The 21,895-nt window shown below is 35.5% G+C and overlaps 1 protein-coding gene across 8 annotated transcripts in view; it reads right to left on the bottom strand.

Annotated features, from left to right (window-relative positions):
* The window catches only part of LOC128238309 (mitogen-activated protein kinase kinase kinase 15-like), a 280,117-nt gene that overhangs the window by 231,054 nt on the left and 27,168 nt on the right, over positions 1-21,895 (bottom strand). For all 8 annotated transcript variants that reach the window (XM_052954094.1, XM_052954098.1, XM_052954095.1 and 5 more), the window contains exon 4: positions 8,313-8,488. In XM_052954094.1, coding sequence (XP_052810054.1) covers positions 8,313-8,488 — 176 coding nt within the window. The remainder of the gene's footprint in view (positions 1-8,312; positions 8,489-21,895) is intronic.

Below are 21,895 nucleotides of genomic sequence, written 5' to 3'. Positions count from 1 at the left end.
ATGGCAATCAATAAATGTTAGGGACAAAATTTAAATTGAAGAAAAACAAACAAAAGAGCACTAAAAATGTATGTGAAATATAAACAAACCTCTTTTGCCTGAACTTTATGTATTCATCATCTTGGTTCTTCCATGAACTTTATTTAAACTGTTATCACTGATGGCCTTTTTTATGAAGAAGACAGTTTATAAACATTTGGCATTTGTGGAGTCTTTGTATACAATTTATTACATACAATACTGATTTGAAATTGAAATTGGAGATTTGCTGGTAATCATCGTGGCATTCCCAGTCCTTCTTAACTTTTTCGTCTCATCTAATTGAAAATTTGATCAGTGCTCTACCACTGTATTAAGTTTTATTACATTCCCTCTGGTAGTTTTCAAGTGTTGCACCGGACATGAAAAAGTAACAAAGGGCAATAACTCTGTGATAAGTGAAAATGTAGTTGTGGTTCCAGTACTCTGCACTTCCTCTCATTATTATTTATCATTGTATGAAGTTTTATGAAATTTCATCTAGTAATTTTCAAGTTATTGTCCGGACAAAAGTTTGACAAAAAAACCACAGAAAAAGGCAGTTACTGTAATTTGCTAAAAAAGTGTAATGATTCATGTACACTGAACTCCTTCTCATTGTGCTGTACCATTGTATAAAGTTTTATTACATTCCATCCGGTAGTTTTTAAGTTATGCTCTGGACAAGAAAAAAGTAACAAAGAGCAGTAACTCTGTAATTAGCTGAAATAGAATTGCTGTTCCTGTACACTGCACTTCCTCTCATTATGATCTATCACTGTATGAAGCTTTATTAAATTCATTCCAATAGTTTTCAAGTTATGCTCCGGTCAAGAAAAAGTAACAAAGGGCAGTAACTCTGTAATTAGCTGAAATAGAATTGCATGGGTGAAAATTGCAAATTTTCAAAATACTGAAAAATTAAGCTTGGGGCCAGGGGACAGCAGGGCCCCTGGTGGGTCCAAGGCAAAGCCCTGGCCAGGGAAGCTCCAGGAATTAAGCATTTTAAAACACATTTCAAAGCCTTTCCTGTCTTTTAATAAATCAAATCCATCTATGTTGTATATTTTTAATATTTCTGGCAGCTTTTGTCAACATACATGTATATAAGGCCCCTGACAGAAACATCCCTCAATACTTCAATTCTTGCTCATTAATCAAGAATTCATTTAACTCTGTAACTCATTCAATAAAAGTTAAAAAATGAAAAACAGAATACAATTAAAGGTTTATATTGAATAGTGTTTTGTATTTTTATCAAGTTACCAATCGGACCATTTCACACCCTTCGAATCGACTTTTGACAGCCATTGCCACCTCCGTTCGTTTTTCGCAGGCTGTTCAAGCTCTTTAGTATTATACCCTGGGGGTACAAACTTCATTGTTCAATTTTGACAGCAGTATTTCGATTTATTTCATTGTCTAGTTTTGCCTCCAATTTGTGGTATGTCATAAAAGCCGTAAAGGATACCGACCGTAAATATTTGGCGAAAACCGGCTTTTTCCGCCATCCAAGTTTTTGTTGGCGCGGAAACTGACGAGGTTATTCGGAGAACATTGGAATGACAATGCTTTAGAGCGAAAAGAAACGACTATTTTCGGAAACTCTCAGCTGATTTCGCCGACAGAATTTTACCACTTATGGCAACGCTATTTATAGATCGAAATTGGGAAACCAGAAAATTTTACTTTGTTTTATCTTCGATTTTGAGTAGATCGCGACGTTGATGATGGGGTTTAGGGTACCCCCTCCACCCCCCCCCCCACGAAAAAACTCCCCGGATTTACACAATTTAGAAAAATGACTCCTGAGAAGAACGAAAATACGGAATTCCGAATTAATACAGAAAACTTTCACCCATGGAATTGCGGTTCCTGTACACTGCACTTCCTCTCATTATGATTTATCACTGTATGAAGCTTTATTAAATTCCATCTAATAGTTTTCAGGTTATGCTCGGGACAAGAACAAGAGCTGTTGTTAGAGAGAGTGCGCTCCACTACGCCGCTTTGACTTAGAAGTCAATACAATAACGATGTAATATTCCCAAGTTTGGTCTCTCTATGTCAAACCTAACTAAAATTATTCGATACATAAGGTGACTTGATTTCCCATTATGAAAATGTGGTTAAGAATATACAAATATGCCTTTCAAAAGAAATAAAAAACTAAAAAATCCAAGGGCCATAATTTGTATTTAGGGTAAAATGGAGTTTCTTGTTGTAATATGGTCGTAAATAATTTTGAATTTTATAAGTGCATTGAATGAACGGTATAGCAGTTTTTTTTATTAAAATCCCAACTTGCCCTTAACTTTTACTTACCTAAAACTTTAACCCAAGTCAATCAGGGGTCACAACTTGTTAAAGGATATGGAGTTATGTAACCTCACTGGGTAACGGTCCTGAACAATTGTGTGAAGTATTAAGTCAATTGAATAAAGGGTATAGAAGTAATTAATAAATATCCCAACCTGCCCTAAAACTTTAACCTAAGTTTCATAGTCAATCAGGGGCCATAATTTGTATAAAAGATAATATGGAGTTATCTAACCTCATTATGTGATGGCTCTGAACAACTGTGTTAAGTATTAAGTCAATTCAATGAATGGTATTGGAGTTTTAAGTGAAAATCCCAACTTGCCCTAAAACTTTAACCTGCCCTAAAACTTTAACCTAAGTCAATCAGGGGCCATAACTTGTATTAAGGATAATATGGGGTTATGTAACCTCATTGTGTGATGGTCCTGAACAACTGTGTGGAGTATTAAGTAAATTGAACAAAGGGTATAGAAGTTATTAATAAATATCCCAAATATCCCTAAAACTTTAACCGAAGTTCCATAGTCAATCATGAGCCATAATCTGTGTAAAGAATAATATGGAGTTACCGAACCTCATCAGGTGATGGCCCTAAAGAAGAGTGTGAAGTATTAAGTCAATAGAAGGGTATTGGACTTTTAAGTGAAAATCCCAACTTGCCCTAAAACTTTAACTGGACACCGACGCCGACGCTGGGGCGAGTAGTATAGCCCACCTATTCTTCGAATAGTCGAGCTAAAAAGTATCAAAGGCCATCACTCTGTAATTAGCTAAAATAGAGTTATGGTTCTTGTGCACTGCACTTCCTCTCATTGTTCTTTACCATTGTATCAATAAATGCCATCTAGTAGTTAGCAAGTTAATGTCTGGAAAAAAAATTGACAGCAAAAAAAACAAGAGCTGTCACAGTATGTGACGAATGCCCCCGTATGTGACATTGACCTATGAACAAGGTCAGTACATGAAAAGTTAAAGATCAAACAAATACATATGGCAAGTTATTTTAAATTGCCTCTGAACATAAAAAAATACCTCCCATACTTGACAACCTACATTCTTATGTCCTTATAATATATTCAGCATTCCATTGTGAATAAACACTAAGAGTATCTTTCACCTTAGAGGTAGGGACATGGGTCTTGCACGTGACACATCGTCTTGGTATGTCGAACACATGTGGCAAGTTATTTTCAAATCTGTCCATACAAGAAAAAGTTACAGCCCGGACATAACAACCAATACTCTGTATCCTTATATGCAGCATTCCATTGTGAATAAACACCGAAGTGTGACCTTGACCTTAGAGGTAGGGACACAGTTCTTGCACGCGACACGTCGTCTTGGTATGTCAAACACAGGTGGCAAGTTATTTTAATTCTGTCCATACAAGGAAAAGTTACAGCCCGGACACGACAACCTATACTCTATGTCCTTATATGCAGCATTCCATTGTGAATAAACACTAAGTGTGACCTTAATCTAAGAGGTAGAGACACAGGTCTTGCACGCGACATGTTGTCTTGGTATGTCAAACACATGTGGCAAGTTATTTTATTATCTGTCTATACAAGGGAAAGTTACAGCCCAGACACGACAACCTATACTCTGTGTCCTTATATGCAGCATTCCATTGTGAATAAACACTAAGTGTGACCTTGACCTAAAAAATAGGGACACAGGTCTTGCACGCGACACGTCATCTTGGTATGCTGAACACATGTGGCAAGTTATTTTAAAATCTGTCCATGAAAGGGAAAGTTACAGCCTGGACACGATAATCAATACCATATGTCGTTATATGCAGCACTCCATTGTGAATAAACACTAAGTGTGACCTTGACCTTAGAGGTAGGGACACGGGTCTTGCACGCGACACGTCGTCTTGGTATGTGGAACACATGTGGCAAGTTATTTTAAAATCTGTCCATACAAGGGAAAGTTACAGCCCGGACACGACAACCTAAACTCTATGTCCTTCTATGCAGCACTCCATTGTGAATAAACACCTAAGTGTGACCTTGACCTTAGAGGTAGGGACATGGTTCTTGCACGCAACACATCGTCTTGGTATGTCAAACACATGTGGCAAGTTATTTTAAAATCTATACTCTATGTCCTTATATGCAGCATTCCATTGTGAATAAACACTAAGTGTGACCTTGACCTTAGAGGTAGGGACACGGTTCTTCAGTTCTTGCACGCAACACGTCGACTTGGTATGTCAAACACTTGTGGCAAGTTATTTTAAAATCTGTCCATACAAGGGAAAGTTACAGCCTGGACACGACAACCTATACTCTATGTCCTTATATGCAGCAGTCCATTGTAATTAAACACTAAGTGCGACCCTGACCTAAGAGGTAGGGACACGGGTCTTGCATGCGACACGTTGTCTTGGTATGACGAACACATGTGGCAAGTTATTTTTAAAATCTGTCCATACAAGGGAAAGTTACAGCCCGGACACGCAACCTATACTCTATGTCCTTATATGCAGCACTCCATTGTGAATAAACACCTAAGTGTGACCTTGACCTTAGAGGCAGGGACACCGTTCTTGCACACGACACGTCGTCTTGGTATGTCAAACAGATGTGGCAAAGTGTTTTAAAATCTGTCCATACAAGGGAAAATTACAGCCAGGACACGACAACCTATACTCTATGTCCTTATATGCAGCATTCCATTGTGAATAAACACTAAGTGTGACCTTGACCTTAGAGGTAGGGACACGGGTCTTGCACGCGACACGTCGTCTTGGTATGCCGAACACATGTGGCAAGTTATTTTAAAATCTGTCTATACAAGGGAAAGTTACAGCCCGGACACGAGTTATTGAGCCGGACACACGGACGGACGGACGGACAGACGGTGCGATTTTAATATGCCCACCTTCGGGGGCATAAAAATAAAGAGCAATAACCCAGTAATTACCTAAAGTAGAGTTATGGTTCTTGAACACTGCACTTCCTCTCATTGTGCTTTACCATTGTATGAAGTTCCAATGAAATCCATCCAGTACTTTTCAAGTTATACTCCGGACAAAAAAAAGTAACAAAGGGCAATAACTCAGTAACACTGACAAGACTTTCTGCCTGAACACTGACAGGACTTCTTGCTTGCAAACTGGCATTGTCAGAATGATGAAAAAATTCTAGCATGCATACTGATTAGACAGAACTTGATCCAGATGCCTGCACACTGACAGGACTGGATAAAGTTGCTGAACACTGACATAACTTGATAAAGTTGCCTGAACACTAACAGAACTTAAAACATTTGCCTGAACACTGACAGGACTGGATAAAGTTGCCTGCACACTGACAGGACTGGATAAAGTTACCTGCACACTGACAGGACTGGATAAAGTTGTCTGAACACTGACAGAATTTGATAAAGTATTATTATTATTATATGTGTTAAATTGTAATTAAAAGTCATTTAATAACACTTTTTTTAAAAAATGCCCCAATTTGTATGTGAATGTAACTTCATTTCAGAAATGACATTGTTGAAATTGTGTCCCAGTCCTGTGCACGTTGACATTTGATTTGGAACCAGGAGCAGGCTTAAATTTCAAACAGTGAAAATATCAAAATGATATTTTTACTGTTTGAAACAGTAAAATTCTGTAAAATTTTGTATACACTTACATAGAGAAATCTTTTAAAGTCTTCTTGCCTGTAACAGTTAGGCCCTTGATATTTTGTGTGAACCATGAAATAGAGGTCCTCTATCAAGTTTGTTTGTTGTATAAAGTGTAAAATCTATTCCATTGTTTCTAAAAATAGACAATTATTCCAAATGTAAAAGTAGCAAGAGCTAGGGACACAAAATAGCAAGCTGCTCTTGCTTCAAGAGTAAACTTCACATACACAATTACCACCCATTTTTGCCAAAAAACACATTGCCTTCATGGGAGAGATAGTGTCATCACAATAAATCGTGGGGATATATTCCACAATAGCCAATGCAGTGGTAGGCATATCACTGCTTTCTTCTGATGCTACAATTATACAACTTTCAAAAAACATGCATGCAGCATATCGCTGCGATGCGGCTAACCTTGATATGCAGGTATTTTAACAGGTGCCACAAGTACAAAAAGGAGATTGTAAATTATACCCTGCTCGCAGAATGGCTTTCACCTGATTGCAAGGGTAAACATTCTCATACCCCATTCTTGAGAATAAGGTCTATATAAAGAAGGCATCTTTGTTGGAAGAGTAGAGGTTATTGTATGTTTTTGTAAGTGTCAAAACTAATAAAACAAAAATGTATTTAGCGGTCTTTTAAAAAGTATATAGTAATATTAATATCATATTATAATACGCTACATTATTCCAAATATCATTTATTCACATTCACACAAGTTTAACATTAGGTAACCCGGTAATCAAACTTAATATAAGTGGGAATAAGATGACAATAGTGTCTTAAAACACATTTGCAAAGCATATTTTTCAAGAATTATAATAAGTTTCGAGTACAAACCAAGTGATTTGTAGATTACAGATTGCGTTCATACAAGTTTAATAAAACTGACTAAAATGATATTTGTAGGAGGGAAACAAAAAACAGCCTTGAGAAAAATTAAAAACAGCTACCTTAATTACCATTAAATAACACTTTGTAATGCCACGAATAGTGTTGACTCAACATACGGGGACACAAGGAAAATTTAAAAAATGAACGTGGTGTGCGATATGCTTAGATCGCTGGGTATAGTGAATAATATATTAAATAAAATCTTTCTCTTATCTATAGGAAACTTGTGACCCCGAAAGTGAGGCCAGTTTTCACCCAGAACAAATGTCTCAAGGTTTGCTTGAGATCATGAGTCAAGTCATAATTATCAGATTTTGACAAAATGTTTTTTCTTATATAAGGAAACTTTTAATCCCAGCAGTTGGGACAGTTTTGACCCTCAGGCCATGATTCGAACAAAATTATAATCGAGAGCTTTACTCTTTCAGATAAGATTTCAAAGATTTCCCTATGTACCGTAAGTATGGAAAAAAAATTTGATCCCCAGGGCAGGCTCAGTTTTAATCCCAGGGGCATAATTTGAACAAACTTGGTAGATGACCACTAGACAATGTAACAAACAAAATATCTAAGCTCTAGGCCTAATGTATTTTGTCGACTTTTGAGAGAAGTGATACTTATCGTAACACCCGATACAAATACTGTGCCAAACCACAAACCTCATTTTATATTCACACTCTCCTTGATTGCTTTTACTATTTGAAATGTTAATAACTTAAGAATGTATAGCAAAAGGGTACTTGTCTATGCCACATAGTCAAAAAGCATCTAAAATGAAACAAAATTAAAGACAGCTAAGCATGTGAATCAATCAGAATGCCGTCATCAATCATAAACATGAGGAAAATACTGTAAGTAAACGCTACTAAAGCAAATAAAATACTTGCTTTGTTATAACAAAACATTTTTTATCATAAACATTTCACAAAAAACTATTAATGAGTCATGTTATTTATTTTCATAGATTCCACCTTGGCAATGTAAGTAAACGTCTGCTTCAAAAGCAACAATGTTTAAATGGCATGCCTTGTTTGTACATTACAAATATCAATTATTTTTTAACTTCCTTAAATATTTCGCCTTTTCTATCGCATTTTAACCAACTTTTATCATTTGATCAAGGTCTTCTCAATGTACATTCTGATTGGTTGACGTTTAATAGCTTCGCCTACTGGCAATGATTTCATTATTGGATGATACACCAAATATGAGATTACCGATTATAAATGGCCAAGTTTTGACAATTGAAACATTGGCCAAACACTCGCTGATTGACTGATTTACAATAGGCTAAAAAATTTCAGCGAAGTCAATGTCGCTTTGATGTTACAAACTGGCGAAGTCTGGGAATGTTAGGTGACCACTTCCCCCAAATCGCGCCCTCGCGAGTTCCCTGATAACCAGCATGTAACATTAACACTTACATATTATCTTCATCCACTTCCTCAAGCGCTTTCTTGAGTTTATTGTAGAGAGTGGGTCCATTCTCCGGGTGAATGCAGACTTCTGAGTATGTGAGAGCAGGTGTGTCCTGTACGATGCATGTGCCGTTACTGTCCAACAGGTATGGGAAGAAATACACACCCTGGCCAGTCGACAACTGAACATGAAACAAGAAATGCCACAATATAACGGAACCAGGTTTTCACAATTGAAAGAACAACTTCTTCCTGTGTTGTGCAAATTATATCTAAACATGCTGTGTGTATGAAAAAAACAACAAATATCTTACTATAAACCAGGTTTGGTCACAACAAGTTACATGTCAACCGAAACTAAATATATTCAGTTATAACCGTTTTCTATATCAAGCCTTGACCTTGACTCTAGCAGCCCCAAATGCAATCCCATGAAAGGTCTCCACTCACTCATCTAATATAACAAGTATGATCACAAAATGTCAACCCAAACTAAAGAAAATCAGTTTTAACCATAGTTCTATTTTTAGTAACTGGGACTCTGACATTGACCCTAGGAGCCCCAAATGCAATTCAACCCATGAAAGGTCTCCATTAACTTTTTTATATACCAAGATTGGTCAAAATATGCCAACTCAAACTAAAGATATTTTTAGTGACAGTGACCTTGATGCGACTAAGGTGCAATTCTGTGAAATTTCTCCATAGACTCTTCCTATATACCACGTTTGATCATAATATGTCTTAGTAACAGTGACTTTGGCCCTAAAATGCAATCCCATGAATGGTCTCTTTAACTCTTACTATAATATACTAAGTTTGGTCACAGTATGTCAACTATAGCTAATTAACGATATTCTTTTTCAACTTTACCCACAATATTTCAACACTTACTCAAGTAATTTAGTTTCATATTGGTGAGTTTGACCCTGCCCAAAAGAATGCCCGCCTTATTGCCAGCATCCAAAAACTTGCCCAACTGCATACATGCCATATTTTCTGGAGACCATTCAGGGGGATTTGTTCAGAAGGCTGAAAATTCAGGGGGATTTTGGTGGTATTCAGGGGGATTTTTTAGCAGGTTTAAGTTTGCAAAATTTCAAAGTATATTTAGATGCGAAAGTACGAAAAAATGAATTCACATAATTATATTTCGCTATTAAAACCTCTAGCTTTTTCATTATACAGAATTATTTTATGTCATGATTTATCATATTCTTATGATACACTGTCATGTCATGCTGTAATACTGTACATTAAATTTAACTTCCTCCAAAGTCTTTTAAAAAATTATGCTTAATACTATCAGCTATGATGACGTTCAGACACTAAGAGAATGGAATGAATTTTATTCATTTCTACCTTTTCCAAAATAGTAATATTTCTTTGCCTTTGATTATTACTTCTAATTAATTGATCACTTGTTTTCTTTTGACATTTATCAAACCTTTTTTAAACAGTCATTTCACCCTTGCAGAGTTGTTTCGATACATTCAATTTCACTCACATACTGTGTTTTCACTTTGTCATTATTGCCTGATGTAAAATATATAAAAAAAAAAAAATATTTTTTTTTTAATTCTGGTAGCAATAACCATGTAAAAATTAATTTCATGCAGTATAGTAAAGTTATCTATCATTTTAAAGGTTACGTCATTACAAACTCAAATATGCACATTTTTTTTAAAATCCATCAATTTTTGACAGAAAAATGGCCCTTTTAATTTTACATTTTTATCAATTTTTTTGCCAAAATAGGTCAAATTCAAAACTTCGGAATTTAAATGAAATAAATAATGTAAAACAACACATTTGTTTATTCTGTATAAATTTAATACACATTCATAAATATCAGAGCTTAAACAATGTTTTAAGCAAATTATATCGCATTTAAAAAAATGATGAAAAAACATCTATTTTTAAGAAATTTTAAAATGCCGTATATTTTGAAGAATGAGTTTGCAATAAGGTAAAAGTCAAAGAACATTTACATTCTTCCATTCACTTCTTGACTGTTGTATTTTTACAATTAATAGTATTATAAATATGAAGATTTAAGGCAAACAAAAAAATAGTTGCCATGGTAACCATTCAATAAAAATACAAAAAATGCTAAGAAACATCGCTTTCTGTTAAAAAGGAGAATTATGTATATCTTTCATTGATTTGCCTGACAATTGTAACAAGAGCACCGCGAAACGGAGCATTATACGCCCGAAGAAGATTCCGCTTGAGGTCTTTAATAAACATTTAGCTGAGAATACATGTTTAAAAGTAGCAGGACTTGGAAAGTGCTCACAACACATCCTTTTAATGTAGCAATAATTTGTATAAAGTTATCTAAAAATTGCTTTATTGGTTACAAAGTTGTGGCTAGGACACGTTTTCTAAAAATTCCTTTATTAGTAGTAACACAAAGTTGTGGCCTGGACACGGAATTGCTAACGGAATTGCTAACGCCCCCCAGTGAAATTAGCCTTTGAGGTACGGACCTGGAAAGCATGCTTGACAAATCCTTTTAATGTAGAGATGATTTGTATAAAGTGATTTGAAAATTGCTTTAGTAGTAACCCAGTTATGGCCTGGACATGGAATTGCTAACGTCCCCCCACCATGGTGATTCTAGTCTTTGAGGTATGGACCTGGAAATTGCACGCGACACATCCTTTTAATGTAGTGATGATTTGTATAAAGTTATTTGAAAATCGCTTTATTAGTTACCAAGTTATGGCCCGGACACGGAATTGCTAACGCCCCCCAGTGAAATTAGACTTTGAGGTACGGACCTGGAAAGCATGCTTGACAAATCCTTTTAATGTAGAGATGATTTGTATAAAGTTATTTGAAAATTGCTTTAGTAGTAACCCAGTTATGGCCTGGACATGGAATTGCTAACGTCCCCCCCCCATGGTGATTCTAGTGTTTGAGGTATGGACCTGGAAATTGCGCGCGACACATCCTTTTAATGTAATGATGCTTTGTATAAAGTTATTTGAAAATGACTTTATTAGTGACCAAATTGTGGCCCGGACACGGATTTGCTAACGCACCCACATGGTGATTCTAGTCTTTGAGGTATGGACCTGGAAATTGCGCGCGACACATCCTTTTAATGTAGTGATGATTTGTATAAAGTTATTTGAAAATCGCATTATTAGTTACCAAGTTATGGCCCGGACACAGAATTGCTAACGGACGGACCGACCGACGGACAGACAGACGGACAGACGATGGAGGCCATAACATAATACGACCCTTCGGGCGTATAAAAATGGTGAATTTAAACCCATCTAGCAATTCTGAATATTTTAATACAAGTATGAGATTGTCAGCAATTTTCATGGCTAACTTATAAATATAATTGTATACAAAGTATTACCAAATCAATAAAAAATAACAGAAATATTTCATTGACTGAAGGGGACATTCTAAAAAAGTATCACATTGAAAATACCTAGGTTTTTAAACAACAATTACAGTTTCCAAAGAAAACTAGACTCTAGTTACCATGGCAACTGTTTAAAGTAACACACTTATTCAATATCAATGCATACACATGAATAACAAACAGTTACTTTGACTGTTAACCCTTTAACTACTTACTTAATAATTCATATATGAAGAATATTTAGTACTGATAACAAGATTGTAACCGTGTATTTAATAGCTGAAAACGCCAAAATATTACAGGATTGGTGAATGCTTAAAGATCTACTGTGATCTCAAATGGTAGAAATACTGTGTTTTATGCACATTTCCTTCAAGTTAAAATAGGTATCCTTCATTAGATTGACATGGAAACTATAAACACGAATAATACCACTTACTGTTTAGAAACAAACATAACAACAATATTTTTGTTTCAAACCAAATTTAAAATACTTTTGTGGTTAATTATCAAAATGTGCATAGATTTGAAATCAAAATGTCCATGCATGTATTTGTAACCATTTATAACACGTGAAGTTTTTCACATAAAAAGACAACATTTTATATGGAAACATTTTCACTCTATAATCACTCAAAAATTGAAGGAACTGTTCATGCTGTACCGGGGTATTTGGATGTGCAGATACTACTTATTGCAAGGAAATTAATCCTCTTTGCACTACACTGTAATCTTGGATATTGCAGGAATTGAGAGAGATTCTGTGAGACACTTCATGGTATGACTGTTGCATGATAGAACCACGGTCAAATACTGAAAAATACTGTCAAATTACACCAAGCTGATTTTTTCTCAGAAACCATCATCAGCCTGAAAATATAATAAAGGAATGTGTTGATTTCAATTCACATGTACACAAAAGAAACTACATGCATTCAGTTTATATGGCAACATGCATATACAGATGTATACATACAGTATAAAAATGTTTTATCACAATTAATTAAGGTAATACATTATATTACCAGATATTATCCTTGTCCACTTTTTGTACATAGCAAATTACTTTTTCTTTATAATAATTAATTTTTCCTTTCCAAATTATTCCTCAAAAAGGTCAACATTATATTTTTGATAGAGCAAATAAAATACAATTTGACAAAAAGTACTTGTACATACAATTAGGTTACTGAATCTGCATCAGTCAGGTGAGAGTGAAACTGAAAGTAAAAAGAAACATATTAAAGATAATTATGTATTATTCAGAGAGGGACAACGATGTTTATTTATGTAATGAGGTTTGATGTCTAAACACAGTTTGGTATTTATCAGAATCAATTTAAGAATCAATTCAACTTCACAGGTCAGAAAAATATCAAAAGCATTTATTTTACAAATAATAAAATGTGTCATCATACAAAATGTCACAGTTTATAAAGAGTTCTCAATAACTTACAATTGATAAGGTATCATTCCAAAGAAAAAATTAAGCAAATGACATGTTCATGAGATATTCTCTGGTAAATATGCATCATAGTTCTTAGTTACCTTAGTTCGGCAATCCTTCCCATCATTCTGATTGGCTGAATTTGAGTGGCGTGAATGTATTCACTGGCTTTATATCTCACTGAAAGGAAGAAAAGATTAAATAAACAAGAGCTGTCACAGTATGTGACGAATGCCCCAGATTGTGACATTGACCTATGAACAAGGTCAGTACATGAAAAGTTGATCTTGCCTTTACATGTCAAATACATTTGGCAAGTTATTTAAAATTGCCTCTAAACATAAAAAATACCACCCATAGTTGACAACCGACACTGTTATGTCCTTATATATGCAGCATTCCATTGTGAATAAACACCCAAGTGTGACCCTGACCTTAGAGATAGGGGCACGGGTCTGTCATGCGACACATCGTCTTGGTATGAGGAACACATGTGGCAAGTCATTTTAAAATCTGTCCATACAAGGGAAAATTACAGCCCGGACACGACAACTTATACTCTATGTCCTTATATGCAGCACTCCGTTGTGAATAAACACCTAAGTGTGACCTTGACCTTAGAGGTAGGGACACAGGTCTTGCACGCGACACGTCTTCTTGGTATGTGGAACACATGTGGCAAGTCATTTTAAAATCTGTCCATACAAGGGAAAGTTACAGCCTGGACATGACAACCTATACACTATATCTTTATATGCAGCACTCCGTTGTGATTAAGCACTTAAGTGTGACCTTGACCTAAGAGGTAGGGACACGGGTCGTGCACGCGACACGTCGTCTTGGTATGTGGAACACATGCGGCAAGTTATTTTAAAATCTGTCCATACAAGGGAAACTTACAGCCCGGACAAAACAACTTATAATCTATGTCCTTATATGCAGCACTCCGTTGTGAATAAACACTAAGTGTGACCTTGACCTTAGAGGTAGGGACACGGTTCTTGCACGCGACACTTCGTCTTGGTATGTCAAACACATGTGGCAAGTTATTTTAAAATCTGTCCATACAAGGGATAATGACAGCCCGGACACGACAACCTATACTCTATGTCCTTATATGCAGCACTCCATTGTGAATAAACACCCAAGTGTGACCTTGACCTTAGAGGTAGGGACACCGGTCGTGCACGTGACACGTCGTCTTGGTATGTGAAACACATGTGGCAAGTTATTTTAAACTATGTCCATACAAGGGAAAGTTACAGCCCGGACATGACAACTTATACTCTATGTCCTTATATGCAGCACTCCATTGTGAATAAAGACCCAAGTGTGACCTTGACCTTTGAGGTCGGGGCACGGGTCTTGCATGCGACACGTCGTCTTGGTATGTGGAACACATGTGGCAAGTTATTTTAAAATCTGTCCATACAAGGGAAAGTTACAGCCCGGACACGAGATATTGAGCTGGACACACGGACGGACGAAAGGACGACGGACAGACGGACGGACGGATGGTGCGATTTTAATATGCCCACCTTCGGGGGCATAAAAAGGGGAAAAAGACCAATAAATGACAAGACTGACCATGCATGAATTGGCAGACTAACTAATGTGTAAAAATACTCGCAATATCTAGTCAAAAAGTAAGATCAGCCATTTATGAAATGTGAAGTTTAAAATCATTTCAAATGAATAATCACAACATTGAGTTGAAAATTGATGACAGCAATTAAAATCCTATCATTACAGGAATTCCAATATATTTGAAGACTGATAATGGTTGAAAAGTTGAATAATTTTTACAGAGAGTGATTTTATAATCCAAGTAACTATATAGAACATAAAAATGTCTCCTGAAATTTACATCTTAAAACATTGATATGTTGAAATTTGAAACTTTCCCATTATTATTTAAGTATTAGTTACTTAGTGATAATGTATGATCTATTAAACAATTAAAATTGGTAGGCATCCAATTAACTGTTTAGAAGGTTAAAAAATGCTTACGGTACTTTCTTAGTTTCAATTGTGAAATGCCTTTATATAAGCCAGATTGCATTTTCTTATTTACCAAAAAAACACTAAATAGAGACTTGGCGTTGTAATTTGATTAGTTGAGTTTGAGGTTGTCGAGCTCCTTTAAGCAATTAAATATTAATTTGTCGGGCAATGCCATTGGCAGAAACATGCGCATAAACGCTAACATACTTCAGCTTGACAGATTTTTAATAAAAAATAACTGCCAATTCTCCATTAGTTTATTTACATGTTTTAAAACCAAAAGTGACCAGATCCCTAAAGAACACGGTCTGTTGATTTCATTAAAACCAATCACAATATCCAAAATAAAAACAATTGCAGATGTCTTATTTATTTAAATTATAAAACATTTGACCAATTTTCATGCAATTGAATTGGCAACCCCTAATAAATAGCATTCTAAATATAATACTAGAAGCGCCGCAATGCAACGAAACCAGGTTATTGTTATGGGCAATCAGAAATTATAGCCAATTAATTTGTTGTATGACTTTATCTTTACTTTTATCAAAAAGAGACGTAACTGAAAATTACTGTTGGCGGAAACCATTTTTCTATTTTTAGTAATAGTGACCTTGACCTTAGCCCCTCCCCACTCAAAAGCAATTCCAAGCTAGCTCTTCACATAAGCTACCTACACACTAAGTTTCATCAATATCTATCAGTGCTAACTTATGTTATTGGGCAGAAACCATTTTTCTATTTTTAGTAACAGGCGACCTTGACCTTAGCCCCACCCCCCTCAAAAGCAATCCCAAGCTAGCTCTGTACATAAGCTACCTACACACTAAGTTTTATCAATATCTATCAGTGCTAACTTATGTTATTGGGCAGAAACCATTTTTCTATTTTTAGTAACAGGCGACCTTGACCTTAGCCCCATCCCCCTCAATAGCAATCCCAAGCTAGCTCTGTACATAAGCTACCTACACACCAAGTTTCATCAATATCTATCAATGCTAACCATTGTTTGACGCCCGCCCCCCGCCCAACGACAACCTCACTCTAATAACCCGGTTTTCGTTGAAAACCTGGTTAAAAAAATTTATATGCATAAACCTACCCCAATGTTTACTCAAAATCAATTACTATTTACAGAGGTTGGCATTTTAAAAGTAAACAAAAATTGCTTCCTGGTTAATTCGGATACTCTCGGCTTTTAAGGTTGCATGCCTTATGAGTCATCAATATTGTTCTTGTTTTTGGCCACTCTCAGAAACGCTGTGTTTATAAATAGCCCTTGTGGAAAAATGCGACAGATTACTGAATCATATGGATAGTATCACTGTGTAGATAAATGAATCAATTTTCAGAATTTCGATGATGCATTGTTGTTCTCTTTCGATTTGGACCTGTAATTCAGCTTGTTTTTTCCCCTGTTTCAGTGTTTGTCAAAATAAAAGCAGAAAAAATACATAATAATTCATTAAAGTTATACTCACCAATGCAGGAGACGTCAATGTATCCTTGTAAAGTTATTGACAATCAAAACAATTCTTCAAATATCCGAAATCGGAAGTATAAAATGTTAGTCAAAACGTCCCAAGACTGGCAGAAAAACGACATATTACAAAAAATGCTTGTGAAACTTTTTGCTCGTTTTATTTTGTTTCACATTATTAGATAAAACCCGTACTACAGTTGATAGTTATTTTATTCATGATTATTTTGGTACCATTTTCGGCAGTAAGTATAAATGTTTGCAGGAGTAATATCCATTGGAGTGAGGAGTGGTATTAGCATTGTGCAGAATAGGGAAGCGTTAAATATGACGTTATGTTGTTATTGCTAAATCCAGGGGATTTTTATCTCCCGCCGGGAGACCAGGGTATGGATCGAAATTCCGGGGGATTTTTCCCCCGCCGGGGGATATGGCATATGTATGCACTTGAACAATGACGTATGTCAATCTAATAACCAGGTTTCACTATGTATAAACCTGGTTGGCAAACACTTGTAAGAAAAGGGTTTAACAGTTAGGCCACACCAAATTGATATTTCGTTCCGCGGGTTTACTGCTCCTATTTTTTTTCAAAATGTAAAAAAAAAAAATTTTTTTTTTTGTGTGCCCGCACCTCCATTTTGATAGCCAAGCAGATTTTTTTCAGGTAATAATTTATTAAAAGGCTTAAAAAATTACGTATAATGTTTCAACGCTAGTTTTCGTGTTTTTGTAAAGGGAAGTTACTGATGCGTAGTGTTTTTATACTGTATATCGATCAGTTTAGCATGGGTTTCAATAAATTCAATCAAACCGGCGGATTCCGGTATAAACAATGTGGCTCGAATTTTGGAAATTAAATCTTATTTTTGACAATAAATATGTTTTGAGCATGCTTGAAGTCATTGTTGATCATCTCATGCACTAAAGGATCATTATTGAAAGCAATCATTATGCAATAAAGCATGTGTATCTAAGACTGGTAGCGATTATATTGCGTAATTAGTGACTCATTTTGAATGGAAATTGGACAGGTCAACTTAACTGGAACAGGAGTCATTGTTTGGTTCAAATTGATGTATCAAGCTCATTTTTGATCAAATTCTGACCAAACAACAGTTTTAAACAAATATCTTTTCTCAAATAGCGATATAAACACTGGTCTGGATATACCTCAACATAAGTAAGCCTAAGTTTATCACCTTATATTTTGTTTTTATTTGCAGCATAATCCGGGATTGTAATGCACTTGTCAATTGTAACCACTGCCCCGCCCACCCCTCGCCCTTGTTCCAGGGGTATACCAGGGACAGCAGAGGCAATGGGCTGTGTTTTAACTTTCAGGTGGCCCCGCAGTGCCTAGTGAAAATGGTTTTGTCTTCATATTGAAAATAGTCGGGAATGGGCCTCACATAGGTATTCGGGGTTGCGGGGCCATTTGGCAGGGATTTTACCAGCAGTGTGTCCCTGCAGGTCGGGTATTTTACCCGGGTTTTGAGAGACCGGACGTCAAAGTCCCCGCCATCCTGGACTTGGGGGGGGGGGGGGGGGGGCCATATACAATTGGCTGGTGCATAAAAACATCTAAATAACCAAAAAAAGTACACTGAAAAATACCCTTGTTCTTTTTGTTTTAATAAGCACATGTCATTGCATTATATGTGATAATAAAAACAAAATTTAGTCTATGTTAGGCCTAAAAAAAAATAAATATGTCTGTTTCCTGTAACCCCACCGACCGTAATTTTTTACAGCCGACCGCAATTTTTTTATACCCCAAAATTCGAAAAGTCAGATTTTTAGCGATCTCTGGCCTATGATGACAACGATAATTTAAATATTTTGGTAGTGTCCGAATCGTTGCATAGTTACAAACGTTTCCGGTTTGACAAGTTGAAACAATGGCAAAAACCTTAATGGCTGTGACATTAAACTGCAGGGCTTTCAATTGACCAGAGCTCCCGGTTTTGACGCACAGGAATCGTAAATGACCCGAAATCAACGCATCATCCATTTGTAATATGCATCAGTCTTGACACGGGATATTTCGGTGTGAGAGTCGGTATCATCAGAAAGGAGCCTCAATGCATGATCTGAATGTTTGTTTAACCGGCAAGAGCAATTTACACCCGAAGTGACAAGTGATTATCAATCTGGAATCTGATCAGTAACCTTGTCAATTAGCAGCACTCAAACTCAATGACGTAATATTAACTCCGCCCATTATGCAAATTAACGGATACCTTCCGCTTTTTCGCTAAGTGCAATAGTTTTGAAAAACAACAATGCTAGGATATATTTTGTTCATTTATTTTAAGTTTTTTTTATTATATCTCCAGTTAATTAAAAAAAATTCTTATAAGTTTTTAATGAGTTAACAGAAAAATATTTTTTTTTCGTACCACATGGTCTAAAAAGCACGGAAAACAGGTGCACACTAACTTCCTGTCAATTTTAATGAAAGTGAAAGGAGAATTACGTAGATCGTTGTCAGTGTTATAGTTTAGTTCTATCACGGACCTGGTTTATAGGTCCGTGGTTCTATAACAAAACTGTTATGGTTTTGCCATTTATGAAAAATACGATGTTGCAATACTGGCAATCGGAACGTTAAATGTGTTTGTTTACTTCCGGAAAAAAAGATAAACCTGAAAGTGAAAGTTAAAGTAAGAAAGATGTCGTTGCAACTAAACAATCGCTGGTGCATATTGGAATTTGACAAGGATGCACTGGATTACATAACGAAGATGCATTAACTAAATAATATGTTCGTCAGAGTCAGAACATATTTTACCAAGTTTTGACTCTGGGAATGTTTTAACCCCCGTAGTCCAGTCAAGTCCAGAAAAGGAAAAAACAACAAGGTATTCTATTGAAAGTTACATTGATGATCGTGCTTGAGATTTTTACAGAATGAACAGTGGATCTAATACAGCAGATCTTTTTAAAACACTGAAAATTGTTAAAAAAAATAAGTTGTGGAAACTATTTAAGGTACTGTACGTGTACTAGTTTTGCTGTTTTACTGTTTAAAAAAGAAAATGGTATTACTTTTTTATTAGTCAGTCTAAGCTTTTTTGATACTGATTCTAGTCTATTTAAACATATTCCAGTCCAATCTGTTATTTTACACTGTTCGCTGTCGAGTCAGCAGGTAAGGTTTAAGTGTCCAAGCAGTGAACAGCGTAGACCATGGGTCTACACTGGTCCCAAAGATCCGTACAATTCTGACAGCATCTAAGAATTAAATGGTTTAGTCATTGATTCTAGTCATTTATCAATCGAAGTATTAATTTATATAAAATTATGTTTTGTGAAGATTCTTGCCTGTTCTTGTTGTAACAGCATTTTATTTTATTATAGTTGTCATGTACATTTAATTTTAATAAAACTTGATATTATTACACAGTCTATCTTAAAATAGTCTGTGCAATAATATCATGTTTTATTATTAGAAAATGTATGCATTTTGAAAGTTTTGTTTAAAACATTTGACAAAAATAAATTGTCTAAATGTTCTTTGATTCACTCTTTCACTGGGTTATATTTGCAAAGTGTAAAGATGAACTGCTTCCCTGGTGAACATACTGACAATGCTCAAAATTGCACATAATGTTGCCACCGCTGGGAGTCGAGCCCATGGCTTGCCCTTTAAAAGGATGCATTCTACAACTGAAATACATGTACCATGGCTAAAAATAACTGATAAACAATGCTGTTTCTTTGTCAAACTTCACCTATATATAGATGTGAAAAAATCACTTAGTCTTGATTTATTACAATGATGATGTATTTTATGTTTTGATGGCTGTCAAGCTAGCAGTTTTAGCTTATAAGTGGCAGAAAGATTGAATCTATATATCACACTGAATTCTTATTAAAATAATTCACCTGAAATAAACTTGAATATTGGATCATTCTGACATTTAAAAAAAAAAAAAAAAAAAAAAAAAAAATCCCTACCTACCGACCCATCTTTTTTTAGCATGTTACAGGAAACAGACATATTTTTTTTTTTAGGCCTTATATGGAGTCTGATTTTTGATGATGCCAGTGTATAAGTGATCATTTTTTACAAATCCCAAATCAATCCTAAGTTATGTCTAAAAACAGTTGCATATGATGTTAAACTGATTCAGGAAGATTTATATTTAAGTCGTTCCAAACTTTTTACTTAAAGCAGGGTTATTTATTATTATGAATGATCGTCATATTAAAGTATGTTTTAATCATATAAGAAATTAGATTTATCCATATAATGTTTGTACTAAACACGGATGAATAAATAGTATGTATTCCGACATTTTCCCAATGTCCACAATCTTTCTTATTTATATTGAATATAAGGAAAAATATATTTTTCACTCTTCGCTCGCTTCGGTTTTTATGAAAACTGATAAAAAACAAAAAAAAAATTCGCTCGCTCGCCCCAATTTGTTTTTGGCAAAAATCCGAGGAACTAAACATTAATTTGGTGTGGCCTTGGATCAAGGACTGAAAATACCAATCTTGAATTCTTGAAAATAATAGATTTTGAGGGATTTAGACCCTAAGGGATATGGGGCTTAGAATGATGTTGAAACTGTTTCTAAAGCCATTTATATCCAATTCAATATAATTTGTATGTTAATAACTTAATATCAAACAAACAAAACAACAGTGCTCCAGCTAGCCCGTTTTTCAATGGCGCAGCGCCCGTGCCCCTTTTCTTACCGCCCTGCCCCCTTTTTGAGTAGTGCCCTTTTCACAAATGCTCTATTAGCCCCAAATATCCCGTTAGTGCCCTTTTTACTATTGAAATCATTATAAAAGATTGACAGCCCTTAATCCGCTGTCATTATTGCGACAAATTACGTAATACTTATGATAATAGTGTTCCCGCTAGGTGTCACCATGCCCCCATTGATTGCTTAAAATATGCCGTACTGCCCTTTCATCTTTCCATGTGCCTTGACCAAGTCATATGACAGCTAATTGTGTATTTGTGTAGTGAGCAGACGACCTGTGTATTCATAATCGGTCATCTACTAATCCGATAATTAGGAAGAGCCAAATAGGGAAACATCGGCAGGAGGCGTGCCTTTTGAATGTCAGCCAATCAGAATATACATTGAGAACTCGTTCAACCAATGATGAAAGTTCGTAAAATGCGATAGAAAATGCGAAGGGATGGTGAAAAATGTTGTTTATTGTATTGTACAGACGAGACTTGCCATTTTCAACATTGTTGATTTGAAGCAGACGGCACTGCCGATATGTAAACATAAGAA

The sequence above is a fragment of the Mya arenaria genome, chromosome 6, assembly GCF_026914265.1.
Source record: "Mya arenaria isolate MELC-2E11 chromosome 6, ASM2691426v1".
Classification (NCBI taxonomy): Eukaryota; Metazoa; Mollusca; class Bivalvia; order Myida; family Myidae; genus Mya; species Mya arenaria.
This window is presented reverse-complemented; position numbering and strand designations above follow the sequence as displayed.